This window comes from Sipha flava, unplaced genomic scaffold, assembly GCF_003268045.1.
Source record: "Sipha flava isolate LNK unplaced genomic scaffold, YSA_version1 36_pilon_pilon, whole genome shotgun sequence".
In the NCBI taxonomy this organism is placed as follows: domain Eukaryota; kingdom Metazoa; phylum Arthropoda; class Insecta; order Hemiptera; family Aphididae; genus Sipha; species Sipha flava.
In genome coordinates this window covers 1,131,647-1,158,466 of record NW_020273076.1, presented here as the reverse complement: position 1 = coordinate 1,158,466, position 26,820 = coordinate 1,131,647, and the positions used below count along the sequence as shown (strand labels likewise).

The following is a 26,820-nucleotide window of genomic DNA, read 5'->3' as shown; positions in this document are numbered from 1 at the left end:
CGTTAAGACTCTGTTTGTTCTGCACTGTTTGAGCTATCGACTTGACGCACGTTTTTAAATTGCGACGCGTTTCGCCAAGATCAGATAAAACGATAAATAATTGATCAGAATCGTGTAACACAATATTTTAATGCGCTATTATAGGAATAAATATTTGAACAGCATTATGAACTTGAATCGCGTACGGTTATTGTACCATTAAGTCGCACTGATATTGTAAAGGTATGAATACAAAATAATAATCAAAACATCATTACGAGATAATATATACTGAAGAATACGATCTTGCGTACATTGACACTGTTTGTAATAGTGAACCGAGTAATGCGTGTTGGACAGCTGTGTAATTTTGTATAATTTGATTAGTTTTCATTTTTAATACACGCTACAAAGTTTTATGTGTAGTTCAGGTTTCTCTTTTTATCGACGGTCACATGCAGTATAGTGTATTTTCCTATGTAAATCTATAACTTTTGAAATCTAAATGTATATTCATTTTATACCAGTCAGATGGAAAAGATTAATTGGTTTTTTTTTTTTCTTCAACCTGAAGGTTGGTTTACAACTCTAATTCTCCATTCTAACCGATTACTCGCCTTTTCTTTAAGTTCTTTAAAGATTTTGACTTTTGCATCACATTTAATTTGTCCTATATAAGAGTTACGGGGACGTCCTGCAGTTTTCTTTCCTTTTATCATACCCTCTAATATTATATTATGTTTTTCTTCTGGATGTCTCAGGGCATGTCCTACCATTTTCCTGCGTCTTCCTCTAATCGCATCTATGAGTGTACGTTTTTCTCTCACTGTTCTAAGTACTTCTTCGTTCGTTTTCCGCTCTATCCAGCTTATCCTTTCCATACGCCACCAACACTACATCTCGAAGGCTTCTAGTTTTTTCCTTTTGATATCATTTATTACTCAAGTTTCACATCCATATGTTGCAACACTCCATACGTATGTTTTTATAAGTTTCTTCTTGATATTGAGATGTATTTTTTTTTGAAGTGAGCAACTTATGTTTTTTATTAAAGGCGATTTTTGCTAATGTTATGCGTTGTTTTATCTCGTGGACACTTTTGCCATCATATGTAATTTTGCTCCCTAGGTATAACATTTCTTCTACTTATTCTAATTTTTGACTACCTATGTATGTATCAGCCTTTACTTTCAAGTCTCTGGTGCAGACTAAGTTCTTCGTTTTTATATTCGTTTTTAATTGGCTATGATTATTTAAAATGTGAAACCCGGTAATGGAGAATAATAATAACTTTTATATTAAAATTAAACTAAACTTAATTATTAGATATATATATATATATATTTATTATTAGAAATCAATTATTGAATCGTATATTTTAAAAGTTTTACATTATTACATTATTTTTATAATGTTATATATACGTAATTATTATTTTAATTATTTTTAAATGTTACCATTGATGTCAACCGTGATACCAACTTTTTAAAAGTACACAAAATTAAGATGATAAATTCAAATTAATGACTTTTGCTTTTGAAATAAATAAATAACTGTTTACTATTCGTAGGGAATAAAAACTTCCACTTCACAATCTGATCAAGCAGTTTCTATATAAGAAGCAAAACATAGAAATATTCATCAGTCTGTAACTAACTGGCATTCAAATAACTTTTATTTTTTTAAATAATTTAATTTAATTTACGATATATTTATTTGAAGTAAAATAGTAAACCGAAAAGAAATAAGGATTTCTAAATTATAATTTATAAGTAAGATATTACAACTAAAATTAACCCACAACATTGAATTAAATCTTGAGACGATACCTACTATAATTTAAATAATTAATAATATAATTTTAAAATTCAATTACGAAGTCTATGTTGGAAACGCAGACTTTTTCACAACATATTATAATGATAATATTAGAGTAACCGAAACGTCTGAAACTATGTTTTTTTTTTCAATACACATACAAGTGTATATAAATATATTAAACGGTGTTGTTATCAGCACAAGTAAATTTTGATGAGTAGAAACGTTCCGATGTAATACTATACATTTATGAAAATAATCATCATTATCAAATCATTAGATATGACATACTGTATGAAGTTTTACATGAATGTATACTATTGTAGTTTTAGCATTCATTGCATTTAGTTCTTCTGTTAAGGGAAATATATTGTTGAAAAATGTACAATTTACGCAATGGTTTTTATTATTAAAAACGTAACTGCATGTTTGTTACCCGAACGGATTTCATACGTATCACGCATAAATGATCTTGTTTATAATTTCGCAATATTTTTTTTATGAAACATACAATCATATTTAAACGGCACTTATTTTATTTTTAATAAAAATAAGTGATACGAGGAATGTATTGTTTTATCGTACGGAGCTACGTTACTCGACGTGCGGGACAGCTATTATTGTGAAATGATCGCAGCCGGTAAGCTGTACCTATTCGCTTGTTTTGTCCTGTTGTCAATAAAGGACAGAGGAATAGGGGAAAAAAAATTATTTTCCTCGTGATCATTCTCCGAATTTCCTATACGTCGAAGCACTTTCAGCACCGACAAAGGAACATTTTTTGTTACGAAATATTCATAATATTTCCACGCCACCGTCGTTGATGTTACTGTTTTGTTGTTTTAAAATTAACTCTTTCAATCGTCGGACGCAGTAAGTTTGAATCGATATTATAAATCTGTATTTCAGAACCAGATCAATATAAATCACATTAGGCTAACTTTTTATGAGAGAATTAAAACTGAAAAAAGTAGGATGTTGCCTACAAAGTTTAGATTTTGAATTAATGAGTAATAATCGAAATGAAATGAGTATTTTTAACCGACTTCTATTATCATGGCTCAATGAAAAACATATATTACATGTAAAAATATGTAATTATCTGAAAATCTTTATTTTTGGACTTACGTTCATGTGGTTCTGATGTACAGAAATATATTGGTGCTCAATTGCTCAATCAAAAATATTTCAATAAAACGCACGTACACACCGAGATATGAAAACGTTACAGGAGGGATTAAAACTACAATTTTTGCACTTTGTTCAAAACAATAATAGATGTTACACTTGGAGTTAATGACGCGGAGAGATTATCTTAAAAGCAGCTCTTAAATTTTAAAACCATTATTTTTGGTTTATTCACGTTTGTTCACCGAAGTGATGTCGTTAAAGAGTTTGCCAGTTCACCGATAGCCATACATTTACTTTAATCCTATACTACGCGGAATACTGTATAGTTATAAAACGTTGTGGAGCAACACAATATGAGACGATATGCTTTTATTGTTTTTATGCTATATAATTTTACATAATTTTTATTTATGTAGATTTTTTGATGTATAACAAGGTTGGGCAAGTTAATGATTTTTTTTTAATTCAGTAAAGTTAAGTTAATTTTCAACAATGACAAAAAGTTTAAAGTTAAAAGTAATTTTTTTATAGGTTAATTCAGTTAAGTTAAAAGTTAATACACATTTTTTTAAACTTTTTATTAAGTTAAAAAAAAAATTAATATTTTTATACAACGCTAAATTTATTTTTTACAAGCCTAAAACTAATTCATAGACTAGGTATGCCTATAATTTACTACACTTTATAAAAATACAGCATTTTCATATAGTGTATTGTATTTCATTGAAATTTATATAATTTAATAATTATATATTTATAGTTTATACCCAATATATATAAACTAACTTAAAATTATATAAGAAATGAAAATATAATAAGTTGTAATAGTTGGATAATATTTTAACATATACATTTATTCATATAGATATACTTAAACTATAAGTACCTTAACCTTAATATCATAACCTTCATACTAAAAAATTATATTTATTGTGTTAAATAAAATTAAAATTTTACTTTTACACAACAATTGTTCATAATTGAAAAAGACTGCATTCAAAATAATAATAATTAAAACAGTTATTCAACTTAATTGAACTTTAAGGTTAAGGTTAAGAGGAGGGTCATTTCAAAACATATTGTTACTGTTAATTTTGTAACTGAATACTGGTAAAATTACAGGCCCATATCGCCATAATACACAAAATCGTAGAATGATTGGTTATTATTTGTGTTTATTTTTAGATTTTAGCGTTGGTATATATTTTTTTCCGAAATTACGAAGTCGCGCGAGTTAGCCATAAACTATATTGGTACTACATGTCTATATTATTATTGATATTTGATATAATTAATTTATAACATAAAACCTTTTATTAGAAAATACTTTCTGATATTTGTGAAATATAAAAAATTAAAAACAAAAGAAATAACCTTAACTTATTTCTTCAGATGAAAAATTAATTTATTGATTTCACGTTAATAAAGAAATTAATTTAATAAGTTAATAGTTAAGTTAATGAAAATCCAAAAATAACTATTTAAGTTAAAAAGTTTAAATTAAATTAACTTTTTAACTTAACTTTATTTTTTTTTAACTCTTTAATTTTCAACCTTGATATATATTATATTTTATAAGTGTCAAAAGTATTGCGCGACCGGATACGGTTTTCTTTTTTATCATTTGAGTATTGATCAGTGCCGTTGTTCTCGTATCCCAGTCAAGTACAATCGACGAGGTGGATGGTTACCAAAGCAACTTTATGTGAACGATTATAATTAATTCGGGATTAGCAGCAGCATATTACTAACTTAGAATGCACATTGTCAACTATGTATGATTCTAGCAGAAATATGACTATATTTGAAATAAAAAAGTTTCGTCAGAACTGACCGGATGGAGAAGAAAAATAATCATCGAATTGAATTCATGTCGATCTTCGAAGATCACGATAGTGAAGAGAAAATTTTTACCAGTTAGGGTCAAATAGTTATTGATTTACTACGAGCTATCATATTATTATGGAATTTTATTTTTTGATTTTTCTATAATAAATAATACCGATATAATTAAGAATACAATAGTAATTTTACATCGATTCAATAGTTAATGAACATTCACTGTTTAGTGTTTATGAGTTTCAGTAGCACTGAATGGTATTATAAAATATACACTTAAAATTTAAAAACGTTTTGAAAAAAATATATGAAAACAACATTACACACATAGGTTGTAAAACTACAAATAGATAATTTTTTATCTAAGGGAATTTTGCTTGAATTAAGTAAAATTGATACAAGACTTTTAAACTATAATCAATGGTTTGGGATCTTATTATTTTTTTCTTACTACTCGTATGAGTATTGAAACATAAATATCTATATTTATATACAAATGAATCTCTATTTTCCATGGTCACATTCTGACGGATTTTTTTTTTGTTTTATTCGTTATTGCCTGGACAAAGATTGTATGAAAGATACTTTTTAGAATGCCTTCAAATAAGTCGAAAATTGTTTGCAGTTTATATAATATATGACGTGTTCTACGGCTTGTATTCGATGTACTTTAGAACTACTCAACCGATATTAATAAAATTTGGTACAGAGATAAATTAGAATTTAAAGAAGGCTACTTTTGCCAGGAAAAAAAGGAAAGAGAAGAATCAGTATACTTCATATGGCCCGAATGGGCAATTATTATTTTGTTATTGATATAAAAACTGACAAAAAATGGAAAGGAAAAACGGCAGCTTCCAAATTGCATGCATGCATGCAAAAAAAAATTTCCGAATTGCATGCCGTCTCTTAGAGAGGCCTGTCTAAATTGTGTACCACATCTTAGAGGGATATGCCATGTACTCACTTATCATGCACTTATGTGCACAACTTAAACTTTATTTTGACTTAAATTTTTTATGATATAGTTGTTACAACTGATTAGTTTCTAGATTGAAATATTTTTTATATCCAAGTAAACATTTCCATAAATTTACATTTTATTTTATAATTATAAACTATTGAACTATCATCTTTATCATTTTTATTATTGTATATTGTCAAAAAAAGTCTATCAAACTGTATAATATTATTATTTATTTAAAATACCATTTAAAAGTGTTAAATACAATCACTTGATTATCCTAAACTAAAATCGTTTTATTTAATATTTAATATTCACAGTATCCTTTAAACCTTCTTTAATTTGGTAAAATTTTCACTAGGATATAAAAATATTTTAATCTAGAAACTATTCGGTTTCTATTCATTCGTCTTTTTTAAAAATTAGGTAAGTCAAAAATAAAGTTTAAATTATACACATAAGTGCATGATAAACAAACATGGGGGAGGTAAATAGCGTGCAATTCGGACAGACCCCTTTAAGAGATGGCATGCAATTCGGATATTCCAATTTATGTTCATTTTTTTGGCATGCAATTCGCGGAGCATCTGAGTTGGGTCCTGAGTACTAGGGGCTAATTGCAGGTAGTGTACTAATTGGATCCGGGATTTTTATAGGTTCTATACGGTTTAATGAATTATTTTAGGTATTACACAAGTTCCTGAAATTTTTTTAGTAAGTACTACATTATACTAACATTTTCCTTCTCATTTTAACAGACTTAGAATTGTCTATAATCTATTTAGACCAGAAGTATGGTTAAAAATGTATTTTATAGTTTTTTTTTTTAGTTTCTTTTCCATTAAAATATAAATTATAAGAATCGTGTTGGTAAAAATATTAAAACTGTTAAATCATTATAAAATATAAACAAAAATTAATGGAAAAGAAACTAAATAACAAAAAAAAAAAAAATCTATAAAAACATTTTAACTATACCTGTGGTTTAAATAAATCATAGATAGTCCTAAGTCTGTTAAAATGGGTAGGGAAATGTTAGTATATAGTACTATCAAAAAATATTGAGGAACTAGTGAAGTACTTATAAAAATCCGGGACTCAAATAGTGTAGTACTTAAAAAAATTTGGGACCCAACTAGTGTAGTAATTTTTAATTCGGGACCCAATTAAGATGCAGCTACAATTCGGATGCACAGGAAAAAACGACATGTGGTGAATTCGCCACACCTTTTCTGTATGTTGAGGGATATAACATTTAGAAAACAATAGGAATATATTAGAAATGCCGAATTCAAGGATCTCTTGTTCATAATTAGCTGGTATCAAATCTATAGATGACTTTGGTCGAGTTTACATTGTCCATGTTAGTAAAAAACATTTTTCAAAGATTTCAAAAACCTCAATAATCAAAAATTTTCGACATGCATTTTTGAGAAGCAGGTATTACAAGAGATTTATTACAGAATGATAATCATTTGAATGTAATTTTGGAAGAGGCTGATCAATAGAGATTAGCGTAGAAGGTGAAAGAGCTTTTTACTATATTAATAGCGTAATGTGAACTTTCAAACCTTCGATAGTTGTAGGAAAGCATAAAAATTATATGGCGGATGATATTCTATACAGGTTACAAGAACATAATTAATAAACTGTATGCCAAACTAATTAACCGATTTTAATGATATTAAACTTCGCGAGTGTGACTTCGTTTAAATGATATTTATTAATATTGTTTATTTTTTGATAAATGTTTATTAAAGGACAAAAAGTTGAAATTATGTGTACGTTTTGTAAGTTTCTAACATATGATGGTAGAGTGAGTTTATTGATAATCTTAGTATTATCTTGATGACAATAAACTGAACTGCCAAAAACGTTTAAAAACAAAAAAGTATTATTTGCGTGCTTCTTTCCTTATGATTCATATTTTATTTTAATGCAACAAAAAAAAAAAAAATCTTATCTCTACAAGTGGAGTACTAGAGAGGCATGACCCAAACATGTTGAAAGAGAACTTCAATTGGCCAATCAAATCGTGGCAAAAAAACACAGCTCAAAGAAATAGGGCAAGTACGAATAAGTATCTCATAAACAACGTGAAGAACGTTTGTGATAACTAATATCGAGAAAAAAGGTAAAGAAAAAACAGCTTATAACTTTGCAGTGTATTTTAAAAATGGTCATCGTGTATATTTCAACGAAGAAAAGTTCTCTAAAGAGCATTTGAGCAACTAAAAACCTAATGTTTTTGATCAATTTCTTCAAACATTATTATTTGCCGATATTCCACGCTATCTTACATGCAAACAATTTTACATTATCATCAAAAAATTACCGGAAATATTTTTAACGCAAATATTTTAAGTGGACATTTTAAAGGAGAAATTTTCTTCCAGCCTCGTATTCATACCGTCAGAATTTCCAATAAAATGTATAGGGTTTGCTCATGTATAAGGAAACTATGGAATCTGTGTAAGCAAAATATTGGTTAACCAGAAATATTGTGCACCAATTAGTCTTGATAAAATTAAAATGATAAATATTTGTATTTTAAAATAATAAAAATAGTTACTAAAATAATTAAAAACTAAACCGGGCAATGCTGGGTAAATTAGCTAGTAAATATATATAAACAGCGGGTATACATTTAAAAAAAATTAAAACTTAGGAGATGACATTTTTTTCTAGTCAAGTTATCAAAATTTAGTGTTAAATTTTATGAAGTGAAAAATTTATCTACCCGAGTATCTGTAATGATCAATATAATATACTTTTATGGTAAAAAGTAATTCAATTTGCATACATTACAATGTTAGGCTTAATTTGCAACAACAGCGTTTACAGATTATATTTATTTATCTTAAGTGTCGTCAAGATAAATGTACGGTTATACTTGCAAGATTTAATTGCAAGAAAATATTGTCATTTATAAACATAATACACAATTAATCTGCTAGTATAATTATTCATTCTTGGCTTATTTGATATTATTTATTTTTGTCTCTGCTAATATTCACAACAAAATTTAATTTTAATTATAGGATTTCCAACATTAAGTACGGCACAAATTACCTAACATAAATTATATGTCTTTTTGTTCATGAAAAAAATTAACTTAATGGAAGATTTAGATTTTCAATCTACTACCATTAATTGCTTTTGAAATTTAATTTTGGGTAATAGATACAAAATCAATATTTATAATGACAAAATAATAATAACAATAATAATAATTATAATAAGTGAAAAATGACACAAATAATATCCATTGAATAAAATATTTTATGTTTTCCTTTACTGTGTACTGCCTTATTATATTAAAATTAGTGCGGATTTAATACTTTTGTAATTGGTTTTGTTTTATCAACAACTTTGCAAACTCGCTACGTGAACACCGTGTTTTTTTTTCATCTTAAAAATTGTACTTCCGTATAATTAAATAATGCCTGTTCTTAATTACCACGACTAATAGAAACATTACAAAAAAACAGATATGGAATTATTTATGGTATACATTAAATTGTTTTTCTGTTCATTTTTTGTCTATAAATTCCCATCGTATGTTTAACAATAAATAAAACATCAGAGTAGATAACGTTCTTTATTATTTATGAAATGTTGAGGAACACATGGAGGTTTGTAGGTTTTCGATTTTATAACGAGAGCTGTTGTGTCACGTATTCGATCTGATCAAACTCTTAAATGAATATTAATCTATAAACTATAGTAAACCTTGGAGATTGGTTATGATTTATTTAACATGATCATTATTAATTAGTTACGTGAGTATAATATATTCAGTACGAAAATAGCACGTGACTCATAGAAGTTTGTTATCAGGCTTTTACTAGATTGGTTTTAGATGTAAATTAATTTACACTTACTATGTTTCGCTATAATAGTCTAAGATTTCAATCATTTCCAAACTTCTATTATTATAAATTATTTACTTCGTTGATTATAAATAAATTTTAGTTTTTTGATAAAGTATTTAATTCATTAAATATTTGAATTTATTGCCGAAGTAAGTATATAATATAATAGTTGATAATGTATACATTTAATCAATAATGAAGACGTTTATGTGTTTTAACTCACTCACGCGTATTAATTTCATTATAAACGAATCAGAACAGGAATATAAAAAAAAAAATTATTAAACTGTATTACATTATCAAATGCTAAACTATTTAATGTTGTATCTAATATAGTATAATTTATAAATAAAATAAAAAGTCGTATATGCTTAAAAAACATGAAAGATGAGATAAGTTAATAATCCATATATTTGTTTATATAATTTTCTTTTATTCTCAATACTTATTTTATTTTAAAGCAAATAAATATTTAAATGTGAAAAAAAAAATGTACTTGTTATAATTATTTAATACTAATATTATAGATTTTATAGAATAACTGCGAATATTAGTGATCAACAAATATAACTGATAAAAATATCAACGAATAATCGTAAAATTTATAATTTAAGGAACAATTGAACAAAAACTTTTAGATTTACACATTAACGAGATATAAAAATGTAGTTTATATATTTTTAACGTTAACCACCATGGGCGTCCACAGAGAGGGGATAAGATGGGGAACTTGCCCTTCCCCCTCTTAGAATTCAAAATTTGTTTTCCAAATCATTATCTATAACGCGCCAATTTAGTAAACATAGATTACTTTAAAATAACATAACATATATATTATACATAGAAGAAAACTTTATTATTTGGCTTATTTTATCTTATCGTATATTTTATATTCGAGGAAAAAGAATAATGTAAACATAAAATGTATAAAAAAATCTTCAGTTATTTTATAAATTAATTCCCCCCCCCCATTAAAAATATCTCTGGGAATGCCCATGTCAACCACGCACCAAATACATGAAAGGTTGTGGGAGAAAAATGATAACAGTCAATATTCCTAAATTGTTTAGTATTGTAGTCTTAAAGTTTCAGAACTAAAAAAACTAAAAGACAAAGTACAAAATTATTCAAAAAAATTTACTGTGATAATACAACTAATTGTTGACAAAATGAATAAAGAAAAAATAAAATAATTTATCCTTTAAAACAAATGACAAGGTATTTCAAGTGAAACATTTTTTCCATCATTCAACGTGATTATTATAAAACCACGCGATTGATTAAAATGCATTATTATTTTATTCACCACATTCGGTCATCGTTTATTAGTTATATTATAAACTATTACGTCACTGGACGTATCGTAGTAATTAAATCGTTCAAAAATAGTTTTGTAATACGATAATATTAATTGTACTCACTTAGGAAGTAATTGATATAGAAGTTCCTCGCATTTTCTTTTTTCCTCCAAATAATCGGCAGTTCTTTCTTCGACCAATGTTTCTAAATTATTGGCATATTGTTCCATACGGGTCAATAAATTGTCAAGAATATTGTTGCTTTCGTAATCCCTAAGGAAAGAAAAAAAAGGAAATAACTATTATCGTAACATAATATTTTTGTCCATAGTTTTATCGTACAATGATAAGTATAACATGTAAACATATAAATTAATTAATTGAAATAAAAACTTTCGATGAAACCGACAAAAATTTGATATGTCGTCGATAATTTCAAGTTGTTTATTAAAAGTATTCTTTTAGAATTTCGTAATTTTTATAACAAGCGAAAAATAATTAGAAGTAGATAGTTTAATATTTCGAGCATCATTTGATACGAAGAATGAAAAAAAAAAAGCAAAGCCAGATATTACCAGGGATTATTTTCATGTACAAGTTCATGATAAAATATTAAAACTCTATGTTTTAAAATAATCCATGAGGGAAGCATTCGTGTTTGTATTTACAATTTCAAAGATATTATTTTGGTTAAATATTAACCGGTGGTGAATTGGTTTTTGTGACTTAATCGTCCATCAAATTTATCGCGGGTAAAATTTACCACCTTGCTAATTGATTGCCAAATAATTTTTTTTTTTTTAATCAATATAATAATTATTATGAATTATTCATGTATTATGTAAACGATTTCAAAATGGTTGAAAATTCAAGATGTATCTATACGTTTGAGTAGTACAGTGAAAATGTAATATATAATTATAATACTTTATAATACTCATAGCCCATAAAGTAAAGTCTGTTGTAACACAACTTTATCATTGATAATCAATTATGATTATCAATGTTAAAGTTATTATTACTATGCATTGGTTTCTCACAATCGCATTAATTTTGTCTAACTAACTGACTAATATTACTCGGAGTGGCGATAAATAAATATAATAAATAAATTATTTACTTCTTTAAATGATGGAAAAAGGAAAAAGTAAATAAATTTGTATCGGTTATATTTAAAATTATGAAAAATTTGAATGGAAGAAAAATGTTTATGGAAATAAACCAAAATACCAATATACCAAAATAAAAAATAAATAAACTAAAATTTAAATAATTTTTCCATTAACAAATTTGATTATAATATCAATTCACCAGCCATCAATTTTTCGCGTTTGATTCATCGTGATCCTATTACATTATAGGATAATAGTATCAGATTGTGATTTTGTACAATAGAGTATCAATTATGAAGAATCGTGTAGAATGCAATTAAATAATTGGCAAATCACACCAAAATTCATATTACAGTAAGTCAGAAACAGATTCAAAGTAAAAATTAATATTTTTTTAATAATCAAATAGATTAACACTATTTTTACTTTTAATTTCATACATTTTTATAGGATTACAACTTAAATTGAGTTTTAAATTTATAATTAATACATACCGATTTCATTTATTTTGTAAAAAGTATTAAATTTTAAATAGTAACAAAAAAATTATAATATTTTAAACTATTCATATGAAAAATATCAATTTTAGCTCAAATTTATTTTTTGAAAACACATACGATCCTGAAAAAATAGTCTAAGCTTTCATTCAAACAGGATTATTCGTTATCTCAAGCATAATATAAAGATTTAAAAACTGATTACTTAAACAAACTGTTTTTTGGTATATCGTAAAAATATTTTAATAAGTGACTTGTAACGTGTCACAAACACAAACAAGGGTTTACTTTGTTTGTTTGCACAAGCTCAAGTTGTAATGATACTTAAATTCAATGCTGGATGAATGTTAAATTTTTTTGTTTACCATTCCAATTTCAATAATTCAACAATAACAAATGTAAATTGAATACATTAAAATAAATGTGAACTATGTTATTAAATAAAAAAAGAAATACACTGAAATACTGGAATACAATTTATAATAATATTTGCATACTAGTAGGCGGGTATTGTCGTGGATTAAGTCGGTGGTCGTTCAATTAATCAATGATTGCGATATAGTATAATTTTGGAAATATAATTTTGAAAGCTTAATTATTTTATTTGAGGATAAATAAGGAACCTAATTTTGAAAAACTATACAAGTAGACAAACAATAAATCTATAGATTAGTTGCATATTATCGTGAAATAATAATAATAACGATCACTCTAGTCTCCAGGTTATAATTCAATAATAATAAAAAATAAAAAGTAATTATTTACGATATTTTTGACTCAACAGATTTAACACTTAATTGAACTTGACTTTTTCAAAATGATAGATAAGTGTTTTATGATTAAAAACTACAACACATTGTTTTGCACTACTAAAAACATAAATTAGTTTAATATCGTATATAAATGCCTAACTTTTAATTTACTAATAAACAATATAATTATTACAAACATTATAAATAGATATAACCTAATTTATTTTAACACCAAGATTGTAAATTGTAGGTTAATATAACGAACCGAAAGAGTATATTAAGAGTATATTATAAAGTGCTTAAATAAAAACCTCGAAACGTTAATAATTAATTTCATAGTTTTTTATTTTTATTTTTATTACTATTGGTCATTAATTATAATATATTTTGAACATTTCACTCGGGGTATTCAGCTATAATTAACCGGACTTGAACAAATGATCAAATATTGATACTTTATTAAAATTAAAGGTAATATTCTTCTGTAAATGGTATTTGACCCCATTTATATTGTTTGATATATTATAGTGAATGAAATATGTTAAACGCAAGATTTATAATGTCTCATCGGTTATTTAAATATTTAATTTTCAATGTGTCCTTTAAATAACTGTTCACTCATATTTTCTGCTATGTTATAATATCGAAAACCCTAAGAACATATACGTTTATATATAATATTTCTACTTTGTAACGTGTACTTGTATTGCATAGAGCACAGGACAAACAAAAAATGAAGTTTGGGTACGCGTCTTCTAAGTGTGAAAAAAAAATCGAATAATCGTAAATATTTGGTAATTATTTTATGGAAATCGCTGTGAATGAATAATGTAAAATTTTTTTTTTAAAATTTTTGTTTTATTCATTTATTTATTTATACCGTATAATTGTTCATACTTAATAAACGTTAAATTAGAGTAAAACACTGATGCGTACGTTGACGACATTTACAAACATTTATATCGAATAATAAAATAAAAGCCTCATTAATAATGTATTTTATAAAAAAAAAAAAAAAATGATAATCCACGACCAATAAAATAATTCATTAATTTCATGTATAGAATTTTAATTAGATACGAAAACGTTTTCCTTTTTCCTACTTTTTGAATATTTTAAATTTTACTAACCGTCAAATCACGAATAAAATATGAATTTGTATTCGAAATTGTGTGTTTGCTTTGTTGTCATAATATTTTTTCTGTACATAATTTAAATCATGCATTATTGCACATGGCAAGTTTTAATCTACAATCGCGTGCGTAGATTAAAAGAAGTTAATAAAACTGCGACACCGTAGACTAAATTATATAGTAGTGTATGTGACTTTTGAAGCTATTCCGATCTTGTAAAGCATAAAAAAAAAGAATAAATGTACATGATGTATATATATATATATATATATATATTAGCCAAAAACCACGATAATTTGTCCGTCTTGTCATGGTTAGTAATTTATTTAAAAATGCCGGAAAATCCACTATCTACTTTCCGTTCGCAGCAGATTTTTAATATCAATCTGCGTGACCAAAAATGTTGACTGGTGGATGAAAATGAAATATTATTCAGAATAACGAAGGGGTGGGGGACAGAAAAGTGATTAATTCGTCAGCAACCGAATTATTAATTTAATTTCGAAAGTCGTTTTTACTTTTGGTCCCGGATATTGACATAAAACTCACACGAAAGAGATTATTGCAACGAGGAATATTTTCACTTGAAAATTTAATTTGAACACTACGCACACGAAGATTAGAAAGTTGTATTTAATTATCCTCCAACGCTTATAAATATTATAATATAAAAATATAATTTTTCCACAGAAAAATAATACTAAATTCAAAAGAAATGTAGCTACTTCAATTTAATCGAAATGCTGGAGAAAATGTAGAAGCTTAAATTATGCAGTGCATACGTGTTTTATTATTCTGTATACTTGTATTTTGGTAGTATTCATTTTCTTTATTAATATTTTAAACAAAGTAACAAATAATTTTATTCAAATAGTAATTAAAGTAGTGCAATAGTGTAATGAAGAAATTTAGTCTTAAGTTAAGACCAACCGAACATAGTGTAACTATTGAAGTAGACATTGGGAAAAATCTATGTTGACGATCGTTAAATTAGAAGAATACTATTAATGACATCGAGAATATAGAGGGAGAAAATAAAGAGAACTGGAAAGGGAGAGGTTATCAATGAAAAATGCCTTTGCTAATATTTGCGATACGAAGTCTGTATTGACTATTTCTATACTCACTATAGAGATCACTAGAAAATGTATATGCTGGTATAAAACGTACTATATTAAAGTAAAATATGATGTAGGCCATTCTGATTTTTTCTTTTGAACGAGGGATAGACATTTATTTCAAATATCGTCTCCCTCCCCCTATGAAAATATGTCATTGAACTTTGGCATGCATTTTTCACTCGTGACTAATTGGAAGTCTTAAGGTGCAGATAAATAAATTGATCCTGGATGTATTGGTAGTTATCATTTAAGTAACAAAATTTAACAAACCGCGAATCAGCGATCATGTTATACCGAGTTGTTTCTGTCTAATACATAGAACTATGTAAATTATTTTCGTTTCGAACAAGTTAAGAAAGAATGTCAATGGATTTTCAAATGGTAAAATTATAAATTTATGATGCGACAATAGACGTAGATAATTATATACACGGGGTTTCAATAAGATTTGACAAATTACATAACATTTATTTGATTCAATAATTTAAACTTCTTTTTTAATATTATATTACGGCCTTATGAAAATAATAATTAAAAAAATGTTCTAAATGTTTTATAAAAGATGAAATGTTTTAAACATTTAAATTTTATATTATGTTGATTCAGATGAGATTTTATAAATGTTTTATTTGTATGATTTTGATCAAAGGAGTATTTTTATAAAATTTTAACGTTTTAATTAGAATATTAAAAGTATATATTTTTATAATTTGGTAATTATAAAATTATAATTTGATGGCCATTTAAGTAGTATAATATCATAATTATGTGAAACAATGTTTGATATATTTCGATATTTTTTTATTATTTTTTGGTTTAATAATGAGCATTTAAATTTAAATAATTAAAAAATGGATCAAAAACAGGTTTGCATGTTTTTTGAACTTACAATACTTTTTAATAATTTATTGATTTTTTTTTTTTTTTTTTAATAACATTTAAAATAAAATCACGTGATGCGAAGTAGCAATGTTAAACTCTAAAAATGATTTATCGTTAGTAGAGTAAAAAAAAAAAAATTATTGAAAAGAAAAAATATCCGAAAATACCTCTTTATTCCCGTTCGGATTATTGTTATAAATAAGTAAAAATTGTGAAGCGAAGAAAATGAGGTTAATTTTTTATTTCATCTCACCGAAGTGACAAGAGATACGCATTTTCATGAAAGGCTCTTCAATTTCTAAGCTACTCAATTTCAATTTTGATGAGTTACCTACTACCTACAATGCGTATAAAAAGCATGCTTCAAAATAACCATGTAATCTCTCATTTTTTTTAGGTTTGATAATGATATACGAGTAGTTTTTGGTTCTTTTGAGAACGCATGTAAAATATACATAAGTACCTATATATATGTGTATTTAAATAATATAATATATACATATTTATCGCCACGGGAAAATATTTCAAGAAAATAAATGAGATTCATTTATTGAAAGTAATTCGAGATATAACTGTTTAATTTTTACCGATAACCAGATAAATTATGAACATTATACATATTATTAAATATTATAGTAAATATTTGACGATTGAAGTTTATTTTCAATAAATCAATGTATGTTTATCCATAAAAAATACCACTAATTTAAAATATGATGTTCAGCAGATGTTCTACAACTCTATCAAATAAATTAATAAGTAATTTGATAATATGATAATAAAAGTGATTATAATGATGAATTAAGCAGAATAGCATATCGTTATAAATTAAACGTTGTTTTATATATTTCTGAGGGTAATCTGCTGTAGTTCTAAGAAGTTAAACTGAATTTGGTATAATATTTAAATTATATATTACATACGTCAAATGAAGTTATAAATAAAAATCCATAATGGTCACTTTTAATTTTTAATTAAGTAATTTACAATAATTGATATACATATATTGATTAATTTTCAAGCTTGATTTCCAAGTATGCAATGAAACGCTTAGATTATGATAGCCATTAGCCTTTTAGAAATGTATAGACGTGACTCATGTAGAATTTAGTCCTTTAAGGGTTTAGCACGAGGGATGCGAAACTTTCAAATTGTACATTTTACACAAGAGAGATAAAAGCTGAAAGTTTAGTCAAGTTGTAATAAAGCCTCGTAGTGCGTTTGTAATTTTGTATAACGCCGTAGAAGTGAGGCTCACTGTATACGGGAATTATCAATTGAAAAACAAAAACATCATTTTAAAACTATAAACGATCGGAATCGGCTTACTTATTTAATTTCCGTATAACAGCTTTGAGTGTGGTGAAGTCAGGTCTGTCCGCTGGATCTTCTGTCCAACATCGTTTCATTAATGCACCCACTTCCTCGTCGCAGCTTAAATCTGCTACGCTAGGTCTTAGGCATTTTTCTTTGCTCTTCACGCTGTCTACGATTTCTATAAAAAAAAAAAAAAAAAAACAATCTATTTAGAACAAGTGAAATTTTCTTTTTCTTTAGCTATATATTTTTATACCTGAAAATGAGAATTGAAATCAAGTTCATATAAAAATATAGAAATTATTTCATAACGCATTAATTTTTTAACTAAATGCATTTTATGAGATACACAAAAATAGTAAATGGGGCTTAGAAAATCAAGTGGCTTAGAAGTCGATTGACTATTGTGTCAGTAAATCATAAATGTTTACCAAAATATTTCGAATATAATTAGAATATAGTTAATAGTGAGAATTACTTCTATTGATTTATTCAAAACTTGTATAAAATAATAAAAATACATGCATTTACTTCAAATTAAAAAAAATGACAATTTATTTAAAATTTGAAAAGTTCCACAAAAAAATATCTTAATTAAACATAATTTTTATTGATTTAAAAAAATTAATTAAAAAATAACTGTTTGCTTAACAAAGAAAATGAATTGAAAAATTGAAAGTAAATAATAAAATCGTTTATTTAGAATTATATTTTCTGTCAAATTATTATCCAACTGCAAAAATGATTTTTTTAACGCCTTTTAATCCTTTTAAAATATATCATAATCATTATAATGAGTTTTTGATTTACATAAGATGTACTTGCTATTGTTTTTGCATGGTATAAAATTTGGCGACAACATAATTCCTTGTACGATTAAACTTATATTTTATATTTTGTTTATTAATACAACGTATTTTAGCGTTCCATATAATAGTTAATGAACTGTAATGTATCTCTATAAAGTACAAAAGTGCGAATTTTAATAATTATAAAACCTAACATAATATAATACACACTTTTAATGTTGCTTCACATAAATTACAAATATATATATATATATACATCAAGTGTTGTAGCACATTACGGTACAGTTTATCATAGTTTAAATAATGCAGCAAATTTTATTATAATATAAGTAATTTATGTGTGAAACTTTTAAAACAAAATTTTAATTTAAAATAATTTTTAATATGCTGTGCGTATTATATGGTCGAAGATAAAATGCTTAAAATTAAATCAATAGAGATAATATGCTCAGTCCCAAAGGACAAACTCGTTACCACACTCTTAAAAGAACATTTGGTACTAACAGACCTTTTTATTGAACCAAATATTATATATGAAATTATTATTATAATTTGTTTTTAACAGGAATGTTAGGTTTAAAAAAATAAAAATTTTCGTTAGGTTTTCAAAATACAAGTAAATATATAAATAATCATTATTTTTTCAAAACTCACGCGTATCTAGTTTTGTATATATATATACACAAATATTTTGTATGTTAGTTATTAAAAAATATAGAAAATAACTTTGTTTTATTTAAATTTTATATTCATACAATCAATGCTTACATAAAATAGTTTCAATTATGTTTTTTTTTTATGAAAATTTTTTTAGTTTAAGATCATTGCAAAAGCGATTCGCGTACATCAAACGTAAGTTTTCTAAAATAATTTCACAAGAATCAATTTATTTTTCGAATATAAAAAAAAATATGTACAAAGATGGAGTCAAATGAATCGGTGAGGTATAGTAATATAAATTGAATGCGCTAAGCAATAATAAATATAGACCATTAATTGCAAATAAAATATACTAAAACGGACCCGCGGATTGATGCGTTGTTAAGATAAGAGGGCGTTACTATAAAATAATAGAAAATCCGGTAAGATAAATAAGTTATAAATATATATAGGAAGAGAGAAAGAAAAAAGGAGAGAGAAAAGTGAAAAATAAAAAAATGGTTAATATATTTAGTTATATATATCAAATGAAATGTGACGCTGGTTGGATTTTATGTATATATGACATTGCGAAGCTTTGACCGTAGTTTATTGAAGATGCAAGTGAAGATATGCGGTGGCGCGTCTCAATACGGTTCATTACAGATAAAAAAAAGAAAGAACAATACGGATGAACATAATCATAATTATGCATTGTAATAAATCAAAAGTCATATGTATAATGGACGTAAACAATAAAATGCGATTGTGAAAATAATGATAATAATACATAATACATAATACTTATAATTGTACCTAGTGCAATAAATATTATCACATTGTTTGCGGGTATACATAATTTTCGACCAGCTGTGCATTAATGTTCGTATTTTGCCTAACTAGCGCGCCGTCTAACTATGAATATTAAATTAGTCTACTACTATTGTTACAATATATATTTATACAACACAGTAACGATACTGCGAGTGTAATAAGGATTAAGTACAAAACAGTTTTAGATAGTTAAAACGAATATGTCAGGGAGGTAAAGAGTGCAGTGGCGTAATTAAGAATTTGCTCGGAGAATGTTTAACGTTTTTTTTTAGTTAAAATCTGTGAACCTCATAACTTCTCCCAGGCAACTTTAGACTATATAAAGAATGGTGTACAATATTATAGTTGGTTACTATTAACTTATGTTTATAACTGTTTTAAATATTGTTGTACATTGAAATGATTAGGCATTTATTTATTTAGTTTCTTTTCAGGAAGCAATCAAACGTAATATTACTTAATTCGATTATAAACATTCTTCTTCTTCTTCTTTCTTGATTTCGGCCATTCAAGACCATATATCTAAATAAACATATTACCATATATCTATATATTCTGATAGATCCCACTAATTATTATTAGGTTCCACTTTTTTAATATATTTTATCACATAATCTTCCTATATTAAACATGATAGTTATCAAAAATTATCAACATTTAAATAGCAGGATAAGGCTTTGAGAAATCTACCTCTCCCTGCATCTAAATTATGATCTTGAATGTGTGTTACTATTTCAAATGGATTCACATCATATATAAGTTTACAAATTAAATTGCAGTTCATGCGTGATAGTAGTACGCAGCTTTGATTATTGGTCGTACACTGCAAGTGAAACGCGGTAGAAAATGGCATAGAGAGCGATCAGGCTTCCGAAAACTGTTTTTTTGAACATATTTTAAAAACAAAAATAAATAGTTATGGGCATAATTGATTTCTTATTGTTCCGTGGTGCATCAAAGGACACTGCTTTAATTTTGTACAGTAATTATTGTATAATAATAATTATTTTCCAACGACAAAGAAAAATTACAAAATTGGTTTTATTCTGCTTATTTCATTCGTGATTATTTACGTGCAGTGAAAAATAATTCACGATATCTAAGTAGTTTAGAATCAATCATGACGAGACATAATTTCACAACTCAAAATTATAAGCGCAATGCAGATATTAGTGTAATGTTATATCTGTTCCTCTCTCCCGGTCATCGATTTAAAACGGAGAAAAAAAATATATAAAATAATATAATATAATTTATAAAATATTGTAAAGTTTGAAACCATTCATAAAGAATAACGGGAAAACAATTGTATTTATTATAAATAATGTAATAAAATACAAATTCTAATATATGGAAAATTTTTAGTTTTTGATCTGAAAGCATTTTTAAGAATCGTAATGATCATTAATTCGAATCGAATTCAATCGTGTATACACTTTTTATTTGTAAATAATACATTTTTGAGAAGTCAGATAAAAGATAAAAACAATATTTAAACATACATAGATATTTACTATCAATCGAAAATTAATTTAAAGTAATAATTATCTGTACACTTTTAAGTTTGTCAAGGTTTCAGTTAACCATTAGTAAACATAAGGAGTATAAATTACTTTACATATACTTTACACGTATGCTATTAGTGTATTAATTTAATTTTTAATTTTAACGTTTTTTTATTTCTATTTCATAATATGACTGTATCGATTTCTATAATTAGTAAAATTGTATTTTAGCAATATAGAATTGTACTAATGTATTTCACATTAAACGAATATTTAAATTATTATTTTTAGAATAAAGAAAATGTTTTTTCGTGATAACAAAAAAATCTGATTTAACCATCATATACAATAGATAACTTTGAAACTTCATTTATCCATAAACATTTTTTTTTTTTAATAAGGTTTTTCTTTAAAAAAAAGTACCATTATTATATTTATTTTTGGTGGACTTTCTATTATTTTCTAATGAGTTCTGACAAATAAAGACCACAATTTAATCTTGAAACTCGATTCCATCCAGTTAGATCAGACTTTCAACACAAATAACAAAACAATAATGATCTCGATCTTTGAATAAACATAAATAAGTTATTTTTTTATCATGAATTAATTTAATAAATCTCAATGTTCTCTTTTAAATTACAATTATATTCCTAAAAAAATAAAATAAAAAAAATACATTGAAATTTAATAAATTATTATACATCGTAAAATATAATTAATTGTATTCAACAGAGCTAATATGAATGTTAAATTAAACGAATTGAGTTGTATCTATATTTGGTTATTTAATAAGTCATTTCTGTTTGTTTAATAATTTACTCGTGTTACGTTATTAATTATGAATATTTATTTTTTATATTTTAAGTACAGCAATTTTATTACACATAATGAATTTTGTATTCATAATCGTAATAACTCACATTATTTTATATTGACATATATAACCCCTAAAAGTGAGTTTTATCACTATATTGTCTTATCACACAATTTCAATAAAAGTATTTTATTTATTATAACAGATTGTTAGGGTACACGTTATATCTTCATATTAAAAATTTAAAGCTTTTAAGCAATACATTAAATACATATGTTATTGGAATATATCCATCTGTAGTCGTGTATAACAAGCCAATGCTTTTACGGGACTAATCATACCATAACAGGGAGTCCCGAGAATTACATTTGAAAGAGTAAAGCCGTGTTACTATTATGATAAATATTTAATCTATCCACATTCTTATCCCTTTAATAGAGTTTTATAGTTCTGTGCGGACGGTTTCAGTTCGAACAGTTCAAACTAAAATACATTTCGTGAGTTAAGAAACTGAATAGAAATACAACAACAGCAATGATAAATATAATAAGCTCTCAAAGGAAAAGAAAATGGATGTAATAATTTTATTTTATAACACATGGGGGATTTGAAAAACCATACGTTCCAATGAAATATCGCTGCTTTGGGTTGATTTTTAATAAACTGTCTAAAAGTTATGTTTTTATACATGTTAAGTTCGAAAGATTATTCACGCGTGCTAGAGATAAGACACATATAAATAAATCAAGAAACTTCAATAAATAGGTCATACATACGTGATATAAAGCAATTCAATCATATTTTTATGTTCCGATTTTTTGGCGATTATTCGGATATACGAACAGAAAGATGTGAATAGTTTCACATTAACAAACGGTTTTATTTTATTTTTTTTTATTTTTGAGAAAGATCATGGAGATCTATATTTATTTTAAAAACGTCAAGATTAATCAACGTTTTACTGGACCGGCTTAATTGATTGAAACAACAAAACGTCAGCGGCACGTGCGTCCCATTCTCCCGGACTATTTTAAGTAATTTATTTAATCATCATTGGGTATTCGCGTTTGTCACTTAAGAGATTTCAAACGACAAAAAGAAATATTATTTAGAGTAGTAAATAAAATCAATGATAATTTACAACAACTACTAAACGCTTTGTCTTGGTAAGATTACAAGTAACTAAATACTATGTTAATTCACAGCCAGTGATTATCTTGTGTGTATAATTAATTAAAATATTGATAACATGGAATGTAATGTTTAGATACAAATGGATAAATACCGATCAGACGAAACAAATAATGAACTATTATAGAATAAAAAAAAAAAATCTGTGGTGTATGGTACATGTTACATTTAGTAATTAAATGCAGAAACACATTTTAATTTTACTAGTTTTTTTTTGTGAATTTTCATGAAATAAACACTCCACACATTCATAAAAAAAAGGGGGGTGTTGACAAAATCACGTAGGTTATTGATTAAGCGATTTGTCTATTGTAAAAGATTATCTTTTTTGTATTTGGTTACTTTAAATATCTATATAGGTATTATATTCGAAATTGATTTATACGGTGACAATCGTCTTGTAGGGCTATCGGGTTTTAATATTTTGTTAAGGTTAAATTGAATAGAAGACTTAAAGCAAAAAAATGTTAAAAAATATTTTTGAATAAAACGAAAAGTTTAACAAAAGGAATTTTTGGTGAATTGTCTCAGTAATAATTGGTTAATATAGTTTAAGTGAACAAAGGAAGAGAACCACTGTAGTGAAATTAACAGAATAACTTTGTGAAATAAATTGATATATAAGATAATTATAAATTTTAAGTACATTTTTAGCGAACACTTTTTTTTTTTCAAGTATAATTATTAACCATTACAATGACAAATAAAACATTTGATGTTGAAGTGTTGCACAAAAGATTTTTGCAACAAAATAATGCTACATCAACAAAACTTTGCGAGTTATGGAAAAATTTATATTTCAAAGCTTCACCATGCACATATATCGTGATGAAACTGGAGTATCTGTGGCAGACACAAACAAAACGGTATATTATAAACATAAATATATAATCTAACACGTAATACATTTTAAAATATTAGTTTACGATGCAAAGATTGAGCTATATAATGTACTAATAAAAACTAATCGATTTCCGGAAAACGATTTCGGACGATCGGTGTTTATGTTCAAACAGGCGTTTAAGATATCTGTGTATATAAATTATTGCTATAACTACTAATTCGTCCGATTCAAAGTACTACGTGAAAGTGTTACGCGACACATAATTTGTATTTTCTTCATCAGTAATGCGATTTGTATTATTGTTGGATACAAAAAAAAAAAAAGAACATAAAATAAATTTTGTATGAAAACGTAACAAACTCTAGTACATGTTTAATAAGCTTGACCGTTAAACCGGAAAAGTAAACATGACTACGAAAAATTGTTTTTTCTAAAGGTCTAAGTCAGTTAATTTCGTACAACTAGCGGAATAAACTACAATTTCAGTGAATATATTATTTTAAGTAGTAGAGTGTTTTAATTTCATGTTAAATTAGAACAGGTTACAACTGTGCAGTATCAAGATATGCTTTTACATGCATTTTATTGTTCGTGAAGAATCTTTCAAGTGATCATTTGATATGAAAAAAATATACTTTTCGTTATATGAATGCAATAAATTTTCATATTTATCGTTTACTATTGAGTGTTATTTTCCAATCATTAAATTTGAATAGTTTTTGAAATTTACTACCGTCATAGCAGGCGTTTAAATTCTATGTAAAATATTTTTATTTTTTTTTTATCTGAGTATAATCAATCACATTAGAATGTGAGTGTAAATGTTATCTACCACGAACTTTCTTACTACTGTAACATATATTATTGGTAACATTTAAGTATAATACATATAAGGATGGTATAAACCATTTTTGCAAATGGATATTATATTTTTTTTTACATACAGAATATTAACTTTCTTTTTACGAATTTTTCTTCACATAATATCTCATGAAATATTTGTGGAAATATTTTTAAATTATCTTAAATGAAGTGGCGTATTATGACTTATTTATGAAATCTAGAATACTATGCCGATGTTTAAATATTGTACAACCATAGCCGAGAAATATTTGTTGGCGTGCTACGGATATCCAATAACTTAACCATATTCGTTAAATTGTTTTCCACGACTTACAGAAGTTCTCCTTTGCATATTAATCACCAAAGAAAGTTTTTGGGAAAACATTTATTAAATTAATAATAATAATAATAATTTTAAAAAATATGATTTACGTTTATAACGAATGTAACGTATATTATCATGGAAACACTGAACGAAACACGATACCTTATACGAAATCGGACGGGAACGTAATATATTGTATCCACGGATACAGAAAGAATAGCAGAATAGCAAAATTAAAGTTGCAAATTAAGATAAGAAATGGGTGGGAATAGATAAAAAATAAATCAGATGATTAGGGCTAGAATATTATTTTATCGTAATAGAACGGAAACAATATCACGATATTTCAAATTTAATGTAACCGCATCGTTAAAACATATATATTTTTTTATCGACCATCGTGTTCAGTGCTAAAGATGCATAACGTACTATATTTATTCATTATATTATATGGTGTTAATGTTATGTATGTACTAATTGCATTATTCAATGTGGGGTAGTAATCTCTTCAACTCGATCAATACTGAGTTCAGTCATACTTATTTTTCCCCCATGGACACGCAAACCAAAGAAAATTTTCCTATCGTTATTTAGCCCTAGAAAAATCAAGAGCATATTAAAACTTTTATTAAAAAGTCGTAACGCACCGAATGTACACGTAAACATTTTCAATGTGAAAACGTTTATAGCAATGTTGTACTTGCGATTCATTTGTAAGCTAGTGTAGTTTTCCAATACACTTCCTATTTCGCCTACGCGGTAAGGTAATGTTTCATTTGATTATTGATCACCCCTACGTATAAATTATTCTACTCGGACACCGTTGTGTTTCGAAATTTCAATAACCCGTATAGAACGGTATAGATAGTGTTTTCCTCTGGAAAACAATTGATTTCACTGTTATGTTAATACTGTTCCACACGATATTATTATTATTATTATATCTGCTATGGGTAAACCAATACGGTCCGTCCGTGATACACGTAAATTGTAATGCTCGACGATAAAGCATTCGTGTTTTAATCTAGGAATTACAGACGGGACTTTAAACCGATTCGCAGCAGCAGTCCTCATCATCGGCTGTCGTGCGTGAAACATTATTATTACTATAGCTGTACCATTGTATAAACTGTTTCACGTATGGACGCTATTTCAACCTCATTCCTTAACCTCCTGTGTCCTCCCTAGAGGACTTTTATCCTCGATAAGGTATGACACCTCGATAATAACGTATACACACACACACATACACACACACACACACACACACACACACACACACACACACACACACA

The 26,820-nt window shown here is 26.2% G+C and overlaps 1 protein-coding gene across 4 annotated transcripts in view; it reads right to left on the bottom strand.

Annotated features, from left to right (window-relative positions):
* LOC112688059 (atrial natriuretic peptide receptor 1-like) overlaps positions 1 to 26,820 on the bottom strand; it is a 395,288-nt gene that overhangs the window by 16,080 nt on the left and 352,388 nt on the right. For all 4 annotated transcript variants that reach the window (XM_025561079.1, XM_025561080.1, XM_025561081.1 and 1 more), the window contains 2 exons: positions 17,731 to 17,896; positions 11,028 to 11,177 (listed from right to left, as the gene is read on the bottom strand). In XM_025561079.1, the coding sequence (XP_025416864.1) occupies positions 11,028 to 11,177; positions 17,731 to 17,896 (316 nt within the window). The remainder of the gene's footprint in view (positions 1 to 11,027; positions 11,178 to 17,730; positions 17,897 to 26,820) is intronic.